Source organism: Labeo rohita, unplaced genomic scaffold, assembly GCF_022985175.1.
Source record: "Labeo rohita strain BAU-BD-2019 unplaced genomic scaffold, IGBB_LRoh.1.0 scaffold_414, whole genome shotgun sequence".
Lineage (NCBI taxonomy): Eukaryota > Metazoa > Chordata > Actinopteri > Cypriniformes > Cyprinidae > Labeo > Labeo rohita.
Genome location: NW_026129332.1, coordinates 22,541 through 45,169, shown reverse-complemented (window position 1 = coordinate 45,169; position 22,629 = coordinate 22,541). Strand labels below are relative to the sequence as shown.

Sequence of the window (22,629 nt, the reverse complement as noted above, 5' to 3'; positions counted from 1 at the left end):
GTAATGTTAACGTTAGACATTTAAAATCTTCAAAAAGTTTAAAATTTAGGTTTCATTTGATGGTGCAGTGTATTTTATTTATTTTTTTTTTGCTAGATTTTGTCCGAATAGTACTACATAATTTTGTAGTATTAGGTTTCTTTATCAAGTAAAGTTACGTTAGGCTGAATTTATAACGTTAGGCCCTGAGGGAAAAACCCAAACAGGTTCGTTTTGCTGAAAATTAGGTTGTTAACGTTAGCTGGTTGTTTACGTTACTGTTATTCGAAAGACGTGTAATTTGTGTTTTAAGAAGGTTTAGATACGGAGTTATTGATGCGGTAAGTAAAAAAGGTTGCCAACTTTACCCATTTTCGTCCCATAGTGCAATATTTTTGGTTAGTTTTTATATACATCGTCGTAGGCGTCGTCTACAAGCTAAAAAATACTGTTTTCCGAGGCAAGGTTGGATGAAAGTTATTAATTCAGAAACAGATTCATTAGGACTAACGCTTAAAGTGACCCAACCCCCTCCGAGCACTGTTCGTCGGCACCTTTTCCCTCATAACATTACAAGCACTGGCTATTACGCCTGTATACTGAAATTGGCTTTACAAACTGGACTGCAAGTTTTACTTTCAGATATAGTCACAATGATGATCTGAACTATCTGCAGTCAACCCTGTTGAAAAAAACAGCATATGCTGGTTAGGTAGGTTTTGATGCCGGGATGCTGGTCCTTTGCTGCTTTAAACTGGTCCTGGACCAGCACATCACCAGCTAAGGACCAGTATAAACCAGCATTCCAGCATGAAAATATATGCTGGTTAGGTATTGGATGTAAGTCTAGCGGAAAAAGTTTCACAGCTTCTGTTTCTTGATAGTTTTAATTACCCTTCTAAATTAAACACTGCAAAAATGCTTTTCTTACTTAGATTTTTTGTCTTGTTACTAGCCAAAATATGTAAAAATTCTTAAATCAAGAAGGATTAGTAAAAATTCTAGTAAAAATCTTCTTTTTTTTTTTTTTTTTTTTTAGAAAAAAACAAGTCAAATTTAAGTGAGTTTTTGCTTAGAACAAGCAAAATAATCTCCCACTGGGGTAAGCAAAAAAATCTAATTTCAATCAGAAAACAAGATTATTTTTCTTACCCCTTTGGCAGATTATGTTGATTAGAACAAGCAAAAATCCACTTTATTTTGAAATTTTTTTAACAAGACAATAATTTTTACTCGTCTAGAAAATCCTTCTTGATTTGAAAATTTTTATACATTTTGGTTGGAAAGAAGACAAAAAATATAAGTAAGAAAAGCATTTTTTGCAGTGATGCGCTGCTGTTATTGAAGCTGGTAGGGATTATTGATAGGGACTCACTGACATGGATTCACAGGTGACACAGATGGGGTTCAGTACTATGGATATAATATATTTCAAAATATATTTCTTTGTATTTTTGTAGATTTCCCAACATGTCATATATTTACATGCCTTTTTTTTCTCGTTACAGATTCTGTGAGCAGATTCAGTGAGCAAGTTCTGTGAGCGTATAAAGTCAAGGTCAGTGTAAAAGGGTGAGAGTTGCACAAAGATGTGTAAAGATGTTCACAGATTATACCTGTAATAGCTGTGGTTTTTCTGTGAAAACTCTAAAAGGTTACATACAACATCAAGGGCTACACAGAAATGAGGCACATTACCTGTTTGCATGTTGCATAGCAGGTTGCAAGTTACGCGTCAGAAATTACAATGCATTCAAAAGTCATGTTTACCGTCATCATCGACAGTTATCTTCTGAGTCACAGTGCGAATCTCTGCAGGGACCCTTTTCATGTCAGGTTACTAACCCAGTCAACAATTTGATCTCACACTGATCTCACCATGTGGTCACAATGTGACGTAACAGTGAGCTAAAAGTGTAACCTCACAGCGTCCTCAATGTGTGCTCACACTATGATCACAATGTGAAGTCAAAGTGCACTCACTGCACGGAGACTAGGTACCCAGCATGCATTGCTGCAGGAAGCTTTTGATTGTCACCATTGTTGAGATTCATACACTGATTCTTGATGTTTCTCTGTTTTTACATGACATGGCAGTTCAAAATGTTTGTGACTTATGCTTTCAAATTTGTTCATAAATTACTATACTGTATAAACAAAGAGCTATTATAATTGACTGCATACTGAATCTAGGTGATGATTGTGTTGTTATCATTAATAATCCCTTCTTGGTATTCCTTGCCATAATAAATGTGGTTTACAAACAGTTACACATCAGTCGTACACAGCAAAATCCCCAGTGTTAATTTAACACTGTGAGTGTGGACACATATAAACACTGAAGCAGTGTTGAAGATAATGAGATAATTAGGTGATTAACGAAGTGATGATTGATCATTATTGAAGACACCTGATGTTAATAAGCAGAATCACCAAAGGAGAAAACCAAAATTTTTAAGCAACCATTATAGTGGTCAGTGTTTGCATTAGTTGGGCTCTTGACCCTTAAACCATCAATATTAGGTTTTTGTTTGGCTGCAATTACTGAGTTGTAACAGCCAGACAAGCAAAGAGCAAAAGTCAGTAAGATGGCATTGGCTGTGCTTGACTTAATCATCATATAGTGACTTGAGTATTTGACATAGAATTTCCTTACAGATTACAAAAAAATGAGAATAAAAGATCAATCAGTTTTGCCATAATCAGACAAATGATGAAAAAAGTTGATCGTAATTTAGACACACAGACATGAAGAATCAGTGTGAGAATCACAACAACGGTGACCATCAAAAAGCGTGTTGTAGCCAATCAGAACTCATCCATGACTCCCATCATGCATTGCGGCATGAATAAATTATGAGAGTTCAGAGTTGATCTGTTTATCTGAATATGCCGTTTGTCACCATTGTTGAGATTCATGGGCTGGTTCTTGATGTCTATGTGTGCCTAGGTGAAATACTTTCTTTTTGAGCAGGTTGTAAAAAAAAAAAAAAACTTTCCAAGATGTATAGGAAGTGCTGGATCTTCTGTGGATTGTCAAGGCTATTACTATAAGCAAAAAAAAAAAAAAACTAACTTAGAGGTTATACTCTGGGTGATTTACGTCAAACAATGACTATGTTAAAACATAATCAGCTGGTGACTTGAGCTTTTGGCTTGTCTGGCTGTTTTAACTCAAATACAGCAGCCAAACAAAATCTAGTATTAAAGATTTAAGGGTCAAGAGCCCAACTAATGCAAACATTGACCACTATAATGGTTGCTTAAAAATTTTGGTTTTCTCCTTTGGTGATTCTGCTTGTTAACATCAGGTGTCTTCAATAATGATCAATCATCACTTCGTTAATCACCTAATTATATCATTACCTTCAACACTGCTTCAGTGTTTATATGTGTCCACACTCAGAGTGTTAAATAAACACTGGGGATTTTGCTGTGTATGTTTGGAGAAGGTTCTTATAACATAAATTTGTTATCTGGGTGTGCACTCATACTGTGAGCTCATCATGTGACACCACTGTGATAGTGTTGAGAAACAGGAAGTAGAATGTCCCCTGGTGACCGATATTTGCAGTGCCTCCTCTCAACCTGCACAACATTTTGAATTCACAATGAGCTCACATATTACTCACACTCTTGAGTATCACACAATGAGAATGATGTGATGTCACTGTGAACATCGCATGATCTCACGTGTTGACTGGGAACTGTCAAGAACAGTTGATTGACCTTTCAGATCTTTTGGGTCACCTGAAATTTCACATTTCAAAAAGAGAGGAGGTGCATTGTCCCTTCAAAAACTGTGATCGCTCATTTTCGGTGAAATCATCTTTCATACTCAACAGCTTTGCATGTCTCTGGTGCATACTGTCTTCCCTCATTTCCTAGTGGGTCTCAGTTCTCTGTTGCTGAAAGCCACTCAGATGAGGTGGCAGATGATGATGGACCTGAGGAGGATATACTAGACCCTGCACAAATGAAAAGTGTATACATGAGAAATCTGTCCATGTTTTGCATGAAGTTGCAGGCGAAGCACCTGATCCCTTCCTCCACAGTGCAGTTAATTGTGGAAGAGATCAATAAGCTCAGTGGATTGTGTCAGCAGTACACAAAGAATCAACTTAAAGCATCTCTTCAAACAAAAACGAAAATCTCTGAGATAGAAATTGAAGATGTTTTGAAAACTCTAGATGACATGGATATTCATGGGTCATGCAGCTCTGATATTTCCACAGAGTACAAGAGAAAACAGTACTTTGAGGAAAATTTTCCCTATGTGCATCCAAAATGCATTTTTTGGGCACTGATGAAAACAGAAAGGAGCGGCATGCCCAGTATATTCCCATAAAAGACACATTAACGGTTCTACTGAAAGATGCTGCTGTGTGGGAAGAATGTTGTACATCTGGGAATGAGAGTACACCTCTTATTTTCAGTGATGTGTGTGATGGATCTGTGTTCAAATCCAATCCATTATTTTCTGATCCAGGCATTACTTTAAAAGTGATCCTTTATCAGGATGCATTCGAGTTGGTTAATCCCCTTGGATCTGCAAAAAAAAGCACAAGATGCTTGGGGTGTACTTTACTCTAGCAAACTTTGATCCTTTCCACCGATCTACCATTGACAACATGCAGCTTTTGCTGTTGTGCCACGAAAAGGTGTTCTCTCCACTGATATCTGATCTTAGGGAACTGGAAACAATTGGACTGAACGTACATGGAAACAATGTGAGGGCAACAGTCTTTTGCATCACAGGCGATAATTTGGGTTCTCACAATATTGGTGGTTTCACCGAAAACTTTAGTACATCTCGAGAGAGATTTACAGAGCTCAAACTGGATTATTATCCATTGCCTGCTTATACGCTTTTTGGGACAAAAGTCATTTCGCTGAAACATAGCATTGTTGACACCGAATAAAGATAATGAAAAAGATTGTAAAGGTGAATATACACCAAGGGTGTCCAGTCCTGTTTCAGGAGATCTTCCTACCTGCAGGGTTCAGATCCAACCCTGAGAGGTTTCTGTCCACCCATGCACTTTCATGGTCCAGGAAGATGTCAATAAAGTAAACAAGGAGACTATAGTAGTTTAACGAAAGTTATGAAGACATGCCAGTGTGCAAAATAATGCAATTGCTTTGTGTAATAAAATTTTAGGTTAAACTACTGGAGTCTGCTCGATTACTTAATTGATGCCTTTTTGAGCCTTTAAAGTGCTAGTTGCATTGGCTGTCCATGCCCTCCATGCTCAGATTTCATTAAGAAAGTCTTCATTTGTGTTCAGAAGATGAACGTATTATACACTGTAAAAAAAAAAAGTAATTTTACGGAAAATAACTGATTTTTTCAGGCTGTTTTCTTTTATTTTGAATTACAGTCAAAACTCTGTAAAATTATCTCTAAATTAAAAACTTGGCTGTTATTTTAAGTATTATGGCATTAATGACAAATTACAGTAATTCACATTTTTTATACAAAAAAACTGCTGTATTTTTATACAGTATGTTTTCTGTTTTCTTAAATTACAAACAAATAATGTAAAATTACAAAACAAATCTGTAATTAATACAGTAACAAATCCGTTAGATGATAAAAGGGTCAAATGACTGGCAGTAAAGTAAAATCTGCTTATTTAAATAAACTGACAAACACTGTTATTTTACAGCTATTTCCTGAATTTAATGATCAAGCACCTTGACTGTAAAACAAAAGACAAAAAAACGGTCAAATGACTGGCAGCACAGGGTGCCAAACAAAAACCTTAAAATTAAAGTCAAATGTCTTTATATAAATAAGTTAACAACACTGTTAATTTACAGGCATTTCCTAAATTATTACAGACAAACACCTTCACTGTGAAATGAACTCATTAACTAATTAATTAATTACTTAAACATCACATGACTGACAGCAACAGAACATGAAATACTAACAGATCTCTCTAGATCTCAGCATCTAGTCTGACTTTATTTTTTCATACAAAACTTCTTATTGAGAATTAACAGATGTTTATATGTTAATGTTTTTTATTGAAAATAAAGTTTGAAGTCACCATTGTGGAGATAAACATTTGCTTTAGTTGTGCTCTTGACCCTTGACTTTATAATTTCTGTTTTTTTCTGGTTGCTATAGCTATGTGTTTCTAAGACATGTTTGTTAACGCAAAAACAGATAGAGGAAAACTGGTCAAGCAAAGCTGGTTGTTCATGGTTAACAGCTTATTGATCATAGTAACCTAACTCACTGAGCACATCAAGAATATTCTTGCTGAATATGTTGGCTGTAAATCTTGCGATTTTGTAGCGGTATTATGATGTTATGATAACCTTTTTTTTATAATTTTTTAAGTGTTTTGAATGGGGGCTTTTTGACACACAAACATCAAGAATTAGCACATGCATCTCAACAATGGTGACAATCAAAAAAAGCTTGTTTTGTGATGATCAGGGCTAATATGAATATTTTGTCAATTGTCACCATTGTTGAGATTCATATCCAGATTTTTGATGTCTGTGACTCCACATATTCTTGCCTAAATGATTTTCTCAAAAACACTTTCAAAGTAGTAACACAAGATTGTATAATTACAACAAAAAGCTAATTAACATGCTCAGATATTTGTTTTCTGCTGAGGTCAGTGAATCAAGCCTATATATGATGAGAAGTTCATGCATAGTACATAACCAACTTGGTCTCATCAAGTACTATCTCGCTGTTTTTTCTATAACAAATGTGCTTTAGAAATACACAGTTACAGCAACCAGAAAAAAAGAAAAGGTTTTTAAGAAAATCAAGAGCACAACTGAACCAAATGTTTATCTCCACAACGGTGACTTCAAACTCTATTAATTTCAATTAAACACCAACATCTAAACCTCAGTTAATTCTCAATAAGAAGTTTTGTATGAAATAAACAAAGTCTGATTTTTAGTGGGTTACCATTGTGCTGAAGAGTAGAGTGTGAGCTTTAGTCCAGGAGAAGACAATAAAGTATTGATGTTATGCTGTGTGTCATTTTATTTAAAGGCTGTAACTGTGTAGTTGTTAACTGTAGTGATTAACTGCAAAAAAGCTTAGTTTCACAGAGAATGTTTCGTGATGATAATCCAGCCAATATTTATAAAATAAATTTAAAGAAGAAAAAAATAAATGTTTAAGAAAATGTAGGATATTTGACCTTAATTTTGCTGTTTTTCTTTGGAAGCTGCTTCTGCCAGTCATTGACAGTTTTTTAAAAAACAGTCTTTAACCATTATTTCCATTAATGGTAAACGTTTGGCACCCTGTGCTGCCATGCATTTCACTGTTTTTTTTACGTTTAAATTTTTTACAGTGTACTCACACTCTCTCAAACACACACACAACCTCACATCCTCACACTCTCTCACACACACACACACGCATCCTCACATACTCACTGTCACACACGCATCCTCACATCCTCACGTACTCACTGTCACACACGCATCCTCACATCCTCACATACTCACACTCTCTCAAACACACACACACACACACCCCCTCACACATGTTGGGTTTACATGTTTTATGGGGACATTCCACAGGCGTAATGGTTTTTATACTGTACAAACCGTATTTTCTATCACCCTACACCTACCCTATACCTAAACCTAGCCCTCACAGGAGACTGTGCACACTTTTACTTTCTCAAAAAAACTCATTGTGCATGATTTATAAGCCTGTTTCCTCATGGGGACCTCACAAATGTCCCCACAAGGTCAAATTTTACTGGTATTACTATCCTTGTGGGGACATTTGGTCCCCATAACGTGATGAATACCAGGTGCGCACACGCACGCGCACACGCACGCGCACACGCACGCGCACACACACGCGCACACACACACACACACACACACACACACACATATATATTAAATGCTTAACTTGGTTAATTCATTTAATCTGTCAAATTAGGTTAAGTTGGGTTAGGTTTGTTCTAAAAACTAATCATTTCTTAAGGGGCTAGTATTGATCTTAGCAGGGTTTTTTTTTTTTTTTTTTTTAATTTTTTTATTCAAGCAGCTATTAGAGTTGAGCCGGATACTCGGCTGAAACGAGTATCCGGCACGGATAAAGCACTTTTGCCGAGTACGAGTATCATACGAGTAATACGAGTCAATATCTGTGCTCGGATTGAATAAAAATTCTCATTGGGTAGTTTACTGTGTCTGCGTTCTGTGATAGGCTAGTCACAGGGCCCCTCCCCTACACACATACTAGAGATGCGCGGATGAGCTTAAACGTCACCGGAATCCGCAGCTCCAAATAAATGATCCGCCCGCCACCCACCCGCACCTGTATTTTTCTCTGATTTAGATAACCGCACCCGACCCGCACCCGATCGTCATTTACAATTATTCTAATTCTTAGTTTTGCATGATGATATGATGAATGTGATGAACACTTATAAGCTTAATCACTCGTGCTTTTAAGCCAAATCCACGCTAAAAAGAATAACGTTAACTGATATCTGGACGTGACGTATTGTTTTCGGTATAATGTACTGATTCAAATTAGTAATCAATAATAATTTTTATTTTAATACTCGGCGTGCCTCTCTTGACATGCTCTCGCGTATGAACAGGCAGCAAATGTGGTGCTGGCGCGGACGGAGCGGGCGCGGGCGCATCAGGCGCATCAGGCGCATCAGGTGCAATGATAAAACATATTTCAAAGGAAGCCGGCGCTAGGGTCCTTACCGTCTTTGCTGGGTGTTTTGAGCGAATATTTGCATTTATTCACATACGATTTAGTTACAAATGGTGGCCTGTCATGATTTTGGCTAATGCAGGACACTACTGAATGATGCGCATCAGAGGGGATTTAGAAGTGGGTGCGCAGAGCCGACTGATAAAGAAATGGGTATACGCGGGTTATACACACCACTGCATATTAACCTACTCGAGTATTTAAAACATATGTTAGAAAATACAGTTAATATTTGCGTCATTATTGATTTTTCTCATCCACCCGCGAACCACCCGCAAATAATCAGAATGCAATTTTTTATTACCCGACCCACCCGACCCGCGGATTGTCCGCAGCGCCCGCGGATATAACCGCCATCCGCGCATCACTAACACATACAGATTTATTGTGTTGCTGTGTCCCGCTCTGCTCACACACACACACACAGAACACTGAGAAGAGAAGAGAACAGCGCGCTCTCTCTCTGTTCTCTCCCTCAGTCACTCAGGTTTGCGGGTTTTTTTCCGTTAACGTTTAGGGTTTCTTCAGCATCACTTTTGTTTTTTACTTTGGTTTGTTTGTAGTACTTACTTTTTAACCAGTAGAGTTTTGGTAAACGTGGGGTTTGTTCAGACGTGGTGCTTGGTAAAAGCGACTCGCGTCTCTGCCTGTCGGAGAATTTATTTTTCTTTTTTAAACCGTCAGCTGGCTCTGACCAGTTTTTTTACTTCACGCACTGAGTGTCTGACACTTTCTTTCTGTATTTCATAAATAAATAAATAAATAAAAAAAAACACACTGCTCAAGGTTAAAAAAAGAAAGTTATGTTGAAATGAAAACTCTTGTTCATTACATTTTACTTCATAATTGCAACCGCATGTGTTGTATTCATTGTTGCAAAACTTATTCTGTATATAGTTCGTTTGTTATCATAATCAAAACCACTGATCTGAAGCTCAATGCTGATGCTGTCATGTAAATAGTTTTCTAATCAGCAATAAATATAACAATTTCTGATCAACCCATATCAATTGCATGCTTAAAATAACATACCGGTTAAAGCCCCGCCCAGTTCAATACAACATGACCCACTTCCAGGTTAAATCCCACCCACTGCCGGGTTAGGCCCCGCCCACTCCGAGTACAGATACAGATACAGATAATTCATATGGTTAACAGATACAGATACAGATACAGATAATGCTGTACTCGCTCATCCCTAGCAGCTATAGGAAATCAGACTTTCTCTAGAAGAAAAAAATAAATAATATGAGAACGTTCCCTTGCTTCACTTGGGAATTTTGGCAACAACTGTGTGTGTTTGTATGTATGTGTGTATATGTATGTGTGTATACCAGATCACCAGAAAAGACGCAGAAAAGGCTGTGTCAAAGTGGCTGATTGGCGCCAGAGACAGGGGTGGGGTACAGAAATGCGAGGGCCCGTGCTGGGGAGCAAAATGGGTAAGAGATTCAAAATGAAATATAACATAATTGGTAACACTTTATAATCACGTTCAGTTGCCAGTCATTTATAGGTGATTACTTTATGATGAATTAATCATTTACAAAACATTCATAAGGGATTAATAAGTGATATGGTAATCATTTTTTGTATGTTTTGTTAATTTACAAATCATTTACAAGTAATAAGTTAATGATAAATTAATGATAATTTAATCATTTACAAAACATTTTACTGCATTCATAGATTTACATTTACTGCATTCATAGGTTATTATAAGTGATATTTGTTAATATTTTTATCTATGTTTTGTAGATTAAGTTCTAAATAATTTATAATTTATTAGATGACCAAGTCATTTGCAAAACATGACTATACATTCACAAATGAAAAAGTAATATGGTAATGATTTACAAATATCTCAAGTTACCGTTAAAGACAGCAACTACTCATCAGTTTCAAATGTTATGGTTTCCATTTCTGTGTGTGGAATATAAATGCATACAAACAACCAGTAACTGGAAGGTTTTTAAAACATTAAAAACTGATGAGTAGTTTACATTTTATATTAAGGGATTCAAAAATAGTTTTACATTTATTTATAATGTTTGAGAGAATGCAATTTTGACATCTAAATGATTTATAAGTGATTTATAATACAATGACTAGTATCTATTAACCATTAAGGATCTGTTTATTTCATTATGCTATTTTTTTAAGTAACTTATGACAGATTTGTAAATTTTTATCATGTTACTTAGTAATTTGTGAATGTATAGTCATGTTTTGTAAACGTAAAATTACTTCAACATCTGATAACTTGTAAATCGTTTTATTACTTAATCTACAAAGCAGACAAAAATTAACAGCAATTATTAATCCTCTATGTACACTGTAAAAAATTGCACTGTAAAATTTACTGGCAGCTGTGGTTGCCAGCATTATACTGTTATTTTAAAGCTCTCTACCGTTAATTTACAGCTCTTCATTTTTACAGTATGTTACCGTTATTATACCATGTGGTAACTCATTTTATTTTGGAAACCGATTGCTTCAAACCATTTGAGTTTTAAAAAAAACTATTGTTTATATGGTGTTAGTACAGTGAATTAGAAGAAATAAGAAGAAGAAGAAGAAATATTTCTTAATATAAACCCACAAACACTTAAAGTGTAATAAAGAAGCAATCGACTTTTACTCAAATCTTTATAGATTGTCATTAACTAACAATAGCACAGATTTGTGTAATAAAGTGCTTAAAGAGAGCAATTCCACAATTACTGTCTTTAAATAAAGCAGCAAAACATCAGTGTTTGTGGCTCATCATTGCCTGAAGCACAAGCTCTACTCTCCAGCACAATGGAGACCCACAAAACTAAATTAAACTGACAGATCTCTCTTGTACAAAAACACATCAGTTAGACACAATTAAATATTTACTCTCCTTACCAGTTAATGACTTTGCATCATTGTTTTTCTATGAACATTCACTAATATTTTAGTGAAAATAACTTGATTTGCTCGGTAAATCTGACTGTTATGTTTTACAGTATATTACTGTTTTTTCTTGAATTAACAGTAATCAACTGGCAGCTCGGTTGCCAGCATGTTACTGTTTTTCTACAGTGTGTTGCCGTAAATTAATTACAGTTTATTACTGTTAAATTACATTTCATGCTGTTTTTTTTTTCCATCGTACATCTTTAACCCTTTAAAACCCACAGCAAAATCCTCAGTTTTAAATGAACACTTATAATGTGTCAACACTACAGAGTGTTTGAGTAACACTGAATTAGTGCTGAAGTTAATGAGATAATCATATGATTGATCACATTCTGATTGAGCATTAGTGATGAACACCAGCTGTTAACAAACAAAATTGCTGCATGAAAGAATAATACAAGAACAACTGACTTCAGCCACAGCCTTAGATGACATCAACTGAAATAAAAGAAGACATTAAATCTCTCAAGATCTGATTAAACTCCTAAAACAGCATTAGCAGCTTCAATTATTACCACACTGACTTTATTTCTGTCAGACGTCTACAGAAGAGAGTTGAAGAGGTTTAGATTTTTTTTTTCTTTCACTACCACGGTAGAGATCAGTGTTTACTTTAGTTGGGCATGCTTGTTATGACAAAATGAAAGTCTAAAAAAAGATCTAGAATTGTTTATGGTTTGGAAATAACACGTTTTATCCAGTGTCTTCTTGTTTTTTTTGAATATTGATGCTAGATTTAAAAAAAAAATGAGCATGCAGATGTAAAAAATGCCACTCATTAAAAAAAAAAAAAAAAACACTTTGTTATAATTTGATACATACATCAACAATCATCGTATGAATCTCAAAAATAGTGGGAACAAGTCATGGGTGAGGTTTTGTAGTGTGCTGATACCCAGCATGCATTGCAGCATGAAGCTTTCGATTGTCACCATTGTTGAGATTCATATGCTGATTCCTCATGTCTTTATTTGAGGTTCTCTATTAGTTTTCAATTTTAACTATTAAATCCTTATTTTCTTATTTTTCAAAAAATCTCATGCTGTAACACACTTGGTGAAAAAAAAAACAACAGCAATTAAATACACACTCAAAAATAATGAGTCTAGCAAGACTTAGAACCAGTTCAGTAGATGACATTCATGCCCAACTAGACATAGTCAGGAGCCCAATTAAAGCAAACACTGATCTCCACAATGGTATCGTCAAACAAAACAATAAAACATCATCATCTAAACATCTGTTCATTCTCAATAAGATCTTCTATAGACATCTGACAGAAATAAAATCAGTCTGGTTAGAAATGCGTGAAGTTGGTAAAGCTGTGTGTTGAGTTGTTTAAATGTTCAGTTGATTTCATCTAAGGCTGTGGCTGAAGTCAGTTCTATAGTTCTTGTGTTTGTCTTGTTTCTCTTTCAATCAGTGATTCTGCTCATTAACAGCAGCTGTTCATCAGTGTCTGAAGTCACTCAGTTTTCATTATCTCTGTAAGGTGGACTATATTAGTAAACTCATGTAGGGAATAGTGAATGAGGGTGTAGAGTTTGATTTTAAACACAGTCTCTGAGTGTCGATTTTGAATGCTGTTAATTCACGATACATAGCAGCAGGCTACTTTTTCAAAAATGACAAATAATACCCAGAATGCACTGTTTTAATGGAAAACAGCATGTTACTGTCAAAATTTGGCCGTTTTTTTACAGCGTTTTTTAACAGTGCAGAAGGCTTATAATGGGCCATGGTTGTATCTTCCAAAAGAACAATGATCCAAAAGGACCATCAAAATCAGCACAAAAATGGGTCACTGAGCACAAAATACAGGTTCTACTATTACTGTCCCAGTTCGCTGACCTGAACCCTCTCGGAAACTAAAGAGGAAAGAGTTTATCATGGAGCTGGGAATCTAAAGGGTCTGGAGTGAATCTGGATGAAGGAATGGATTCTGATCTCTTGTTCTCTAAAATCATCAAGCATTATAGGACAGACTCATAGCTGTTAAATTAGCTAAAGGAGGTTGCAAAAAGTATTGAATAAAAGGGTGTCGTTAATTGTGGCCAATTAAAGATAGAAATAAATAAAAACCTTTTAGAATGATTTACATTCACTTCCATTTTACTTTTAAATTTTTTTAAATAAAAGATCAAAATGATTAACAGTGCATATTTATTTTCACACGTCTTTGTTCATATCTACCAAGGGTACAAATAATTTTGATGTGTAAAGACTGAAAACACAGTGTTAATCTGAAGTTAAACCTGCCTCCTGGTAGGTTTAATTTAAGCCTCAATTTAGTCCTGAAGTAGCTCTAGTCTTCCTCCAGGAAGCCTATTAAATTCTGGACTAGACTAAGTCTAAGACTATTTAAAACCGTGACAGAGAAGGCAGATTTCTGTAAATGTGGTTTAAAGGGCCATTTTAGTCTAGGACTAGGCTTAATCTCTGTCCGGGAAACCGCCCCTATATGAAAGATCTTTTTTAGGCATATGACCAATAAGTCGGTTTTGCAGTGCGTTGCTGCCAAACCCGAGAATAAAGTCCAAAGATCCCACGACATTCCTGTACACAGAATAAATATATTAGTACTCCAAATTTACTCATGTATTTGGGAAAGTTTAATAAATGATGGCAATAACTTTTAAGTCGTTGAGGATGTTTAACCGCTGTAAAGTCCAGAGAGTGAATATACAGGGGCATGAGCAGGACAGAATGTCAAGTGTAAAAGCAGTTTATTCTTTTCTGTTATACAGTTTAAGGTTTAGGAAAGAAATAAAGTCACTCAGACTTGTAATTAAAGTGAACTGACAAACATGTCACAGTAAGGACGCATTATATCAATACAACAATAGCATGCAATAAACATTGAGTGTAATTTTGTTGAATGTCATAGTTTTGTTTGAGGTTTTTTATTTCTTTTTCAAGCAGTTTACAATATGTTATTCATGCTTTCTTGTTGGCTTGTTGACTTATCTCTGATTTTAGAAATAAATGGTGTATAATTTAGAGGTGAATATTGTTTGCTTTGCAGTCTTTTTGACATATATACTGTATATAGTCTTGTAGTCGTTTGGGGTAACTATCTTATGAACATGCTTTTTAACCAAAGTCCTCCCTTTTTTCAGATTGGCAGGCTCTAATCTCACAATTCAGCACTGTGAAATTGTGGCTTCAGCTTTACAATCATCAAACTCCCCGCTGAGAGAGCTGGACCTGAGTAACAATGACCTGCAGGATTCAGCAGTGAAGTTACTGTGTGCTGGACTGAAGAGTCCAAACTGTCAACTCAACATACTGAGGTTTGATTTGTACATGGATTCATATGTTACTGATAATGTAACTATATAGCAGATTCTTTCATGTTTTTGTATGTTTAGAGTCCAATTTTTGTTCTGCCTTTAATTGGTTATTTTGATTCATAAATGTTTAATGATCAAGAGCCATTGAAATACTTGAATAAGAAAGGATGAAACAATGATAATGTGACCATTAATCAATGATCCTTTGTCAGTTACTACACAAGATGTCGTTATCATTACCTTCAAACAATATAACTGACCATCATTATGGGATGTAAACCTTTACATTAATGTTGGGCCTCATTTACAAAATGAACATACGATAGAAAATTGGGTGCACGGTCATTTCTACACAAAACTTGGAATTAATCAATATGGACGTGAGCAGTGGGTACGATCAAATCTCACGTCAGGTCTTAGCTCATGTACGCAAGTTTTTTAGTTAGCCTGAACTTGTGTGCAACATAGACAAATGCAGAAAATTGAATGACAGCATTTTGTTCGTTATATTATTTTCCTGACCGACAACCAAAGCTCATTTTTCTTTCAGTGCTTTAAGCTTTATATGCGCAAACAGAATCTTAAAAAACAGATTATGAGGATTCACACATTGTCGCATCACACACCTGCAGCACTTCTGTGAACAGAGAAAAACAGAAATTAAGTATATAAGGAATTAAATAAATAGGGCTACACAATTAGGACTATTTCTCTTAAAGGGGTCATTGGATGCTAAGTTCACTTTTTCATGTTGTTTGAACATTAATGTGTGTTGGCAGTGTATGTACAAATCTACCCTATAATGATAAAAATCCATGCAGTGGTTTTTAATTAATCTGTAAAAATAATATTCCCTTTTTCAAATCGAGCCGTTCTCAGATGCCTGTCGTTGTGGCGTCACACCGACAGAGGCCACTCCCACGATAGTTGATTGACATGAGCGATTTACCTCAAATCAGCTGTCACAGTCCGCCCTCTTTGTTTCGATGCCGGAGCAGGGATGTAAGTTAGACAAGAATTGAGCGATTGAGGTGTCCTGTTGCTGGATGTAATAGTGAACATAGTGGTTCACTCCCGACAACATGCAGCTGAAAATGCGGATCTACATATACATGCGGCGAATCAATGTACTTACAAGACTGTCTCTTTGCATCGCCTTTCCTTATAACGTTGTAGTTAGGAAGTTTAGCGGCTAAACACGGGGTACATGCGGCTAATGTAAACAAGACCGTCTTTTCATTTGAGGGGCGGGGCGAGCAGAGCTCATTTGCATTTAAAGGAACAACCCCTTAGAATGAGATGATTTTTGCTGAGCTCATTTTGACAAGGTAAAAAGGGTGTTGTTTTACAAAACCATTGAGAATTTTTAATCAAAGTATATTAGAGACTTTTCATTAAGACCCTAAAGAATCATATCAACTTGTGGAAAATGGGCATCCGATGACCCCTTTAAATAATTAAAAGATTAACAAAAAAAAAAAAGCTGTACAAGTATAGGCTACTTTTTTTATGTGACACTGTTTATGCATTTTATTTGTTTTCTTTATATCTTTATTTTAAGTTCAACTGTGCCTCAGCCACGCACACACAAAATATCAGTGTTGCTAACTTGACATTTCAGCCATTAATCAAACTAAAATGCAGTCAACCAAACAAAAAGTTACACTGATTAATTTAAAATCTGTGTGCAGCATCCAAACAAACTTTTTTGCGCATAGGAAGGGTGTTTTTTTACATGGATATTGGAACAGGAGTGAAGTACCAAGCCTTGTTTACATAATGAATAATAGTTTAGCAACCAAATGTTACATGGCAAAACTGGAAACATTTGGATTCTTATCGAATGAGAGGCTAATGAGCCCAATACCATTTCAGTTTCGCTCTATGTAACTTTACGTTTGTATTTATTAATGTTTTATTGTATAGTTTAATATATAATTTTATAGCTACTCATTTTTCATTTTTGTTCTGTAATACCATTAAATTTAAAGAATTTGTTGTGGAGTGAGGGGAACTAAATAGGCTATATAGTGTTTAATGTTTGTAAATGTTTCATTATATTTACTGGTATTTAATGTACATATAAATTAATGTAATTGTTTGCAATTACAAGGTTAATGGGTGTTTTTAGAGTAAAACCAGTTTCTCTTTCATGAAATTACTTCCTCTTTTTGGCCTGGTTATGTTTTTCTGTGTTGTAAACTCTAGGGGCAAGGCTTCTAAAACGGGGTGTTTTTAGGGGTGTGATATTCAAATGACAATTGGTTGGACTGGCAGCATACAAATGTTTCATAAATCACATGTGAACTCTGTCGTAAATTGATTTGTGCGCTCGGATCTGCGCTCATTTCTATGTTGGATTGATAAATGAGGCCCATTGTCTACAACAATGGCTATATTAGCGCAGCCTGCTGGCCACTTTTCACTGATTGCGCATTCCACCAGTAAGAGCAGAGTGTGAAGGTTAACTATGTGCACCCAGTGGTTCAAACATTGTACCCTGAAGGTGATGCCATGTATCAGGATGATAATGCACCAATACACACAACAAAACTGGTGAAAAAATGGTTTGATGAACATGAAAGTGAAGTTGAACATCTCCCATTGCCTGCACAATCACCAGATCTGAATATTATTGAGCCACTTTGGGGTGTTTTGGAGGAGTGAGTCAGAAAACGTTTTCCTACACCAGCATCATGTAGTGACCTTCTGCAAGAGGTTTGGCTCAAAATCCCTCTGGCTACAGTGCAGGACTTGTATTTTTCATTCCCAAGACGAAATGATGCTGTATTTGCCGCAAAAGTAAGCCCAACACCATACTAATTGTGGTCTAAAACCAGGTGTTTCAATTTCATTGTCCAACCCCTGTATATCTTCTACATATATGAAACAATGTATAGAAATTTCTCAAACATCAGCTGATGTCTGTACAGTTGTAAAGTCTGTTTATGGTCATGTTTATCTGTAGTGTTTGATCTACTGTAACTGAGTTAAGATGAGAACTTATGCAGTTTATTGATAAACAGAAAACCAAATACCAAACAAATAGAACTAAAACATTATATAAGCATGAGCACCTGATTATGAAATACACACATCTGTGTATTTGACAATTATTGAATTTAATTCACTTCATCTGTGATAAAGTATACAAACACAGTGCAAAACGTCAGTATTAGGAGCAGAAAGTGTCAGACTTCAAATCTCTGCTTTCAGTTCTGCCCCTGACTGCAATCGGCAACTCTCACTGATCGGTCTGTGCAGCACCACATGGACTCAAACATACCTAAAGACATGAAAACATTAACAATAAGAAAACCTAAAACAGATACGTCAACAGTGTGTATGTAATTAATTATTTCTCATTACCCTGTTTAGATTGGCAATCTGTAATCTCACTGATCAGCACTGTGAAACTATGGCTTCAGTTTTACAATCATCAAACTCTTCTCTGAGAGAGCTGGACCTGAGTAACAATGACCTGCAGGATTCAGGAGTGAAACGGCTGTGTGCTGGACTAAAGAGTCCAAACTGTCAACTCAACCTACTGAGGTATTTAATGGGGTATTTAAATGTTCTTTGTAACATATACATGTACACTCACTGGACACTTTATTGGGTACAACTGTTTAGCTGCTCATTAATGCAACTGTCTAATCAGCCAGTCATGTGACAGCATATAGAAACTGCTGAACTACTGTTTTTTTTTTTTTTTTTTTTTTTTTTTTTCGCAAACAACCATCTCAGAGTCACTAGTAGTCACTGTCATTCTTGAAAGGTGCTGGTGCTGTGTTTGAATGATTTAAATCCTCACTGATTGTTTTTAATGTTTTTAGTCCTGTATACCATGACTAGTTCAGCAGGCTCTAGCAGGGGTCTGTGCTAGGGTTCATTCTTTTGACATATACTTTATATGTTGCCTATGGGAGAGATCATTTGAAAGTAGGAATGTGACAATGCATGCTGGGCCGGATGAAAATCAATAAAAATATGTGCTTATTCAAGTTGGTTGAGAGTGAGGATTTATATGAATGTCTAAGAGGAACTGTCTTCAGAAAGTTTAGATTTTCTTTTTATCTTGCCTGTGTATCATGCATATTAAAGTAGTGTTTAGAAACTGCTTAGTTTACAGCGGTAACCAAGAAAACACTCTATCGCTGCTGTTCCATAAGCGCCACCTACTGCCAGAGAGTGAATATGCATTCTCATTCAGCATGTCTGGTGTTTTTGTTTTGTTCAGATGTTTTCTGTAGAATAGTTTCACAAAGCTAAAATCAGACCATTCGGTTTTTGCTTCAAATCTAATCTAATTTAAATCAAAAACTGCTCATACTGCATGTGTACAGCATCTTTGTTTTGATCATGATTAAAATGCAGTGGTTGCCTAATTTTAAATGGAAAGAGCAAAGGCAAAGCCTTAGTTTGTTTATATGAAGAGATTTATTTTATTTGTATTATTCATTTAATTGATTTGGGATTTGTTTTAAGATGTCAATTTAGCTTTGTTATTTGACATATTTCAATTTCTTAAAGAAATGTGCAGTGTTTTGTCTGAGAAATAATAAAAGGACACCTTACATTTATAATTCATCTTAAATCTCATTTTGTCCTAAAAAAAAAAAAAAAAAAAAAAGGTGAGAAAATAATATCATGAATTGTTACATCCCTATTTGAAAGTTTGGTCTGGGGTTTTGTTGTTATGCTGATGATTACAGATTTATGTCAGCAGACACCCTAATCCTAACCTAAAATCTTAGATGTTAGACAATTTTCTTAAACTCAATCAGTGACATGCACAGACCTCCGGAGGGGCAGTTGAGAGTGGCTAAACATATTCCTGTGTAATTATTAGATTTGAGCACTTTAATTGTTAATAACATTTGATTTGTATCATGTGTTTGGCAACACAACTGACATATTCAAGGCCCGAAAAGGTAGTATGGATATCGTTATAATAGTCCGTGTGACATCAGTGGTTCAGCCATAATATTACAAAAGCAATGAGAATAGTTTTTGTGTGTAAAGAAAACTAAAAATGATAACTTTATTCAGCCATTTGTTTTCTTCTGTGTCAGTCTTCTATGCACGTACATGAAAGTATCACAATGCATGCATGTGCATTCCTGTAGCGTGTGCTTATAAACGGAGCAAAGCACATCTGGGTTCAAAACTCCGGCTCCTGCATCAGCAGCACCACACACACATGTACTTGTTGCACACTGCAGTAAACTGCTTTGATATTAGATGGCATGCAATTAATTTTTAAATATATTATATGAAGCTTTTATTACTATTAATACAAATAAAATTGCGTATGAGTTTGCTATGTTAACCACTTGACAAAATAGTATTCTCTCTGAGGCATGGTAAAAACATGATACTTGCGGTAAATCAAGAAAATTATATTGAAACAATAAGACTGTACAGTGTTGACCTATATAAAAGAGATTAGTTTTCTGTCTTTATTTGTATCCAAGCAGTTGCTCACCTGTCTAATAAAACACAGAACAGTATAAATCAAGTGTGCATGATGCCACTGGCAGGTGATGCAATGACATGGTCTATTACACTAGAAAAAAATTACTTTAATTCAAAAAACGTACATATTGTGCCTTTAAGCCCGAAACACACTACACGATTTTTGGCTGTCCCAGATGAAAGATTGGCATCGTGAAACAGTCATAGTGATTTCTGTGATTGTGGCTCCTAATCTGTGATCCTATGTCTTATAGTGAGAGAGGTTCAAAGACGGCCGTTGTCACGGCCTTGTGACCAAAGATAGCCTACGATCATTTTCTGACAGTGTCAGAAATTCAGCCTGATCATCACATGGTGTGTTTGCTGTCATGACCCACATTTACAGACCAGCCAATAAAAATGCTTTTTGAAATCAACGTGACATAGTGCTAAAACAACAACAACAAAAACTGTTTACCTCAAGCTCTTATTCCTTCCTCTTTCGCTGCTTACACTTTTTTTCATAGCCTAGAGTCAATAGGTGTCATTTACATGTCACACAGTGTGATCAGCAATGATCTTATATGACTGCTAAAATTGTGCAGTGTGTTGAAGGCTTTAAAGGCAGTAACTGTGTAGTTGCTGATGCAGTGATAGTTACATTAGCTCATGCATGTGTGCTGTTGCTATCTAATGGTTAACTGTAAGAGATTTACATTTTACAGAGAATGTTCACAATAATAATCTAGGAAATACCTGTAAAGTTAGTGTTTTTTGTAAAAACTTGCTGGATGTATATTATCCCTTACATGTTGCATGGCTACTGTATTTCTAAAAAAAAAAGAAGCACACTAACACTCACTGTTGTTGTAGATTGTCTGGCTGTATGGTGACAGAAGAAGGTTGTGCTGCTCTGGAATCAGCTCTGAGTTCAAACCCCTCACACCTGAAAGAGCTGGATCTGAGCTACAATCACCCAGGAGTTTCAGGAGTGAAGCTGCTCAACCACCTGGAAAAACTCAAGTAAGCTGAACAGTAACAATCATTCTGTCTGCTGTGTATGTGAGAGAATTTTTCATAATTTTGTGGTTGTCAAGAGAAACTTAAAAAAAAAAAAACAATGCATGGGAAGTCCATTAAAAATATGACAGTTTATATATTCATATACAATTAATCTGTGTATCACAGACCCATGATCAATGTAGAAGAGCCGTTTTGTCAAAGAACATGTCATTTCTGGTCCTGTCAACATGCTGTTCTTCACTGGTGGTCTGTGAGATCAATATACCATGACACTATATATCATATCAAGGAAAAAGAAACAGAAAAAAGAGAAGAGACAAACAGAAACACAACTACAACTAAATCACAGTCACAGCCTTAGATGAAACTGAAATAAAAGACATTAAATCTCTCAAGATCTCAGCAGAGGAGGATTAAACAACGCCACAAACAGCTTCACCAACTTCACTTATTACTAACCAGTTTGATTTTATTTCTGTCATACAAAAATTCTTAATGAGAATTACAGAGGTTTAGATGTTGGTTTCATTTCACAAAACATCACCATCACTGTGGTCAGTGTTTGTTTTAGTTGGGCTCTTGACCCTTAACTTTGTAACATGATTTTTTTTTTTTTTTTTTTTTTCTGTTTCTTTTGTAATTGTGTGCTTACAAAGCACATAATAGCAAATAAAACAAAGAGAAAAATGATGGGGTGGTTGATTGTTTAATGTAGGCACAACCAGAAAAACACGGAGGGAAAGGTATGTTAACCAACACACAATCCCAACCGTGCCAGCTCTTTCAGAAAAATTGCTCTTTTAGGAGGAAAATTGCTCTTCAAGATCGCTGTCGAAGCACACAGGGGAACTCTCACAAATCTGAGTAAGAGAAGGGAGAGACCGCTGCTTGTCGCTAAGAATCCAACGACTAGAGGTGAATGGTGCAGCCTCTCACAGGGAGACACTGTATTCGACTCCAAAGAAACAGAATGAGTAAGCAGAGCATGCGCTGCCCTATTTATACCCGGATGCCTGGGGTGTGGCCAGCTATGCAAATTCTGCCCACCCAATTTCATTGGCCTTTTCTCAAACTATCAGAGGTGTTTGGGCTCCCAAGAGCGACCCCTAGTGTCATACACTACTCGAGACAACTCGGAGTGTACGACAGATAGGGAACCACAAATTCCAACTATTGATCAGGTCAGTGAATCAG

At 35.9% G+C, this 22,629-nt stretch overlaps 1 protein-coding gene across 1 annotated transcript in view; it reads left to right on the top strand.

The window, feature by feature from the left end:
• Positions 1 to 1,342: 1,342 nt before the first annotated feature.
• Positions 1,343 to 22,629, top strand: part of LOC127160652 (stonustoxin subunit beta) — a 34,405-nt gene continuing 13,118 nt past the window's right edge. The window contains exons 1-5 of the mRNA XM_051103310.1: positions 1,343 to 1,537; positions 10,054 to 10,158; positions 14,782 to 14,955; positions 18,334 to 18,507; positions 21,286 to 21,435. Coding sequence (XP_050959267.1) covers positions 18,374 to 18,507; positions 21,286 to 21,435 — 284 coding nt within the window. The 5' untranslated portion in view covers positions 1,343 to 1,537; positions 10,054 to 10,158; positions 14,782 to 14,955; positions 18,334 to 18,373. The remainder of the gene's footprint in view (positions 1,538 to 10,053; positions 10,159 to 14,781; positions 14,956 to 18,333; positions 18,508 to 21,285; positions 21,436 to 22,629) is intronic.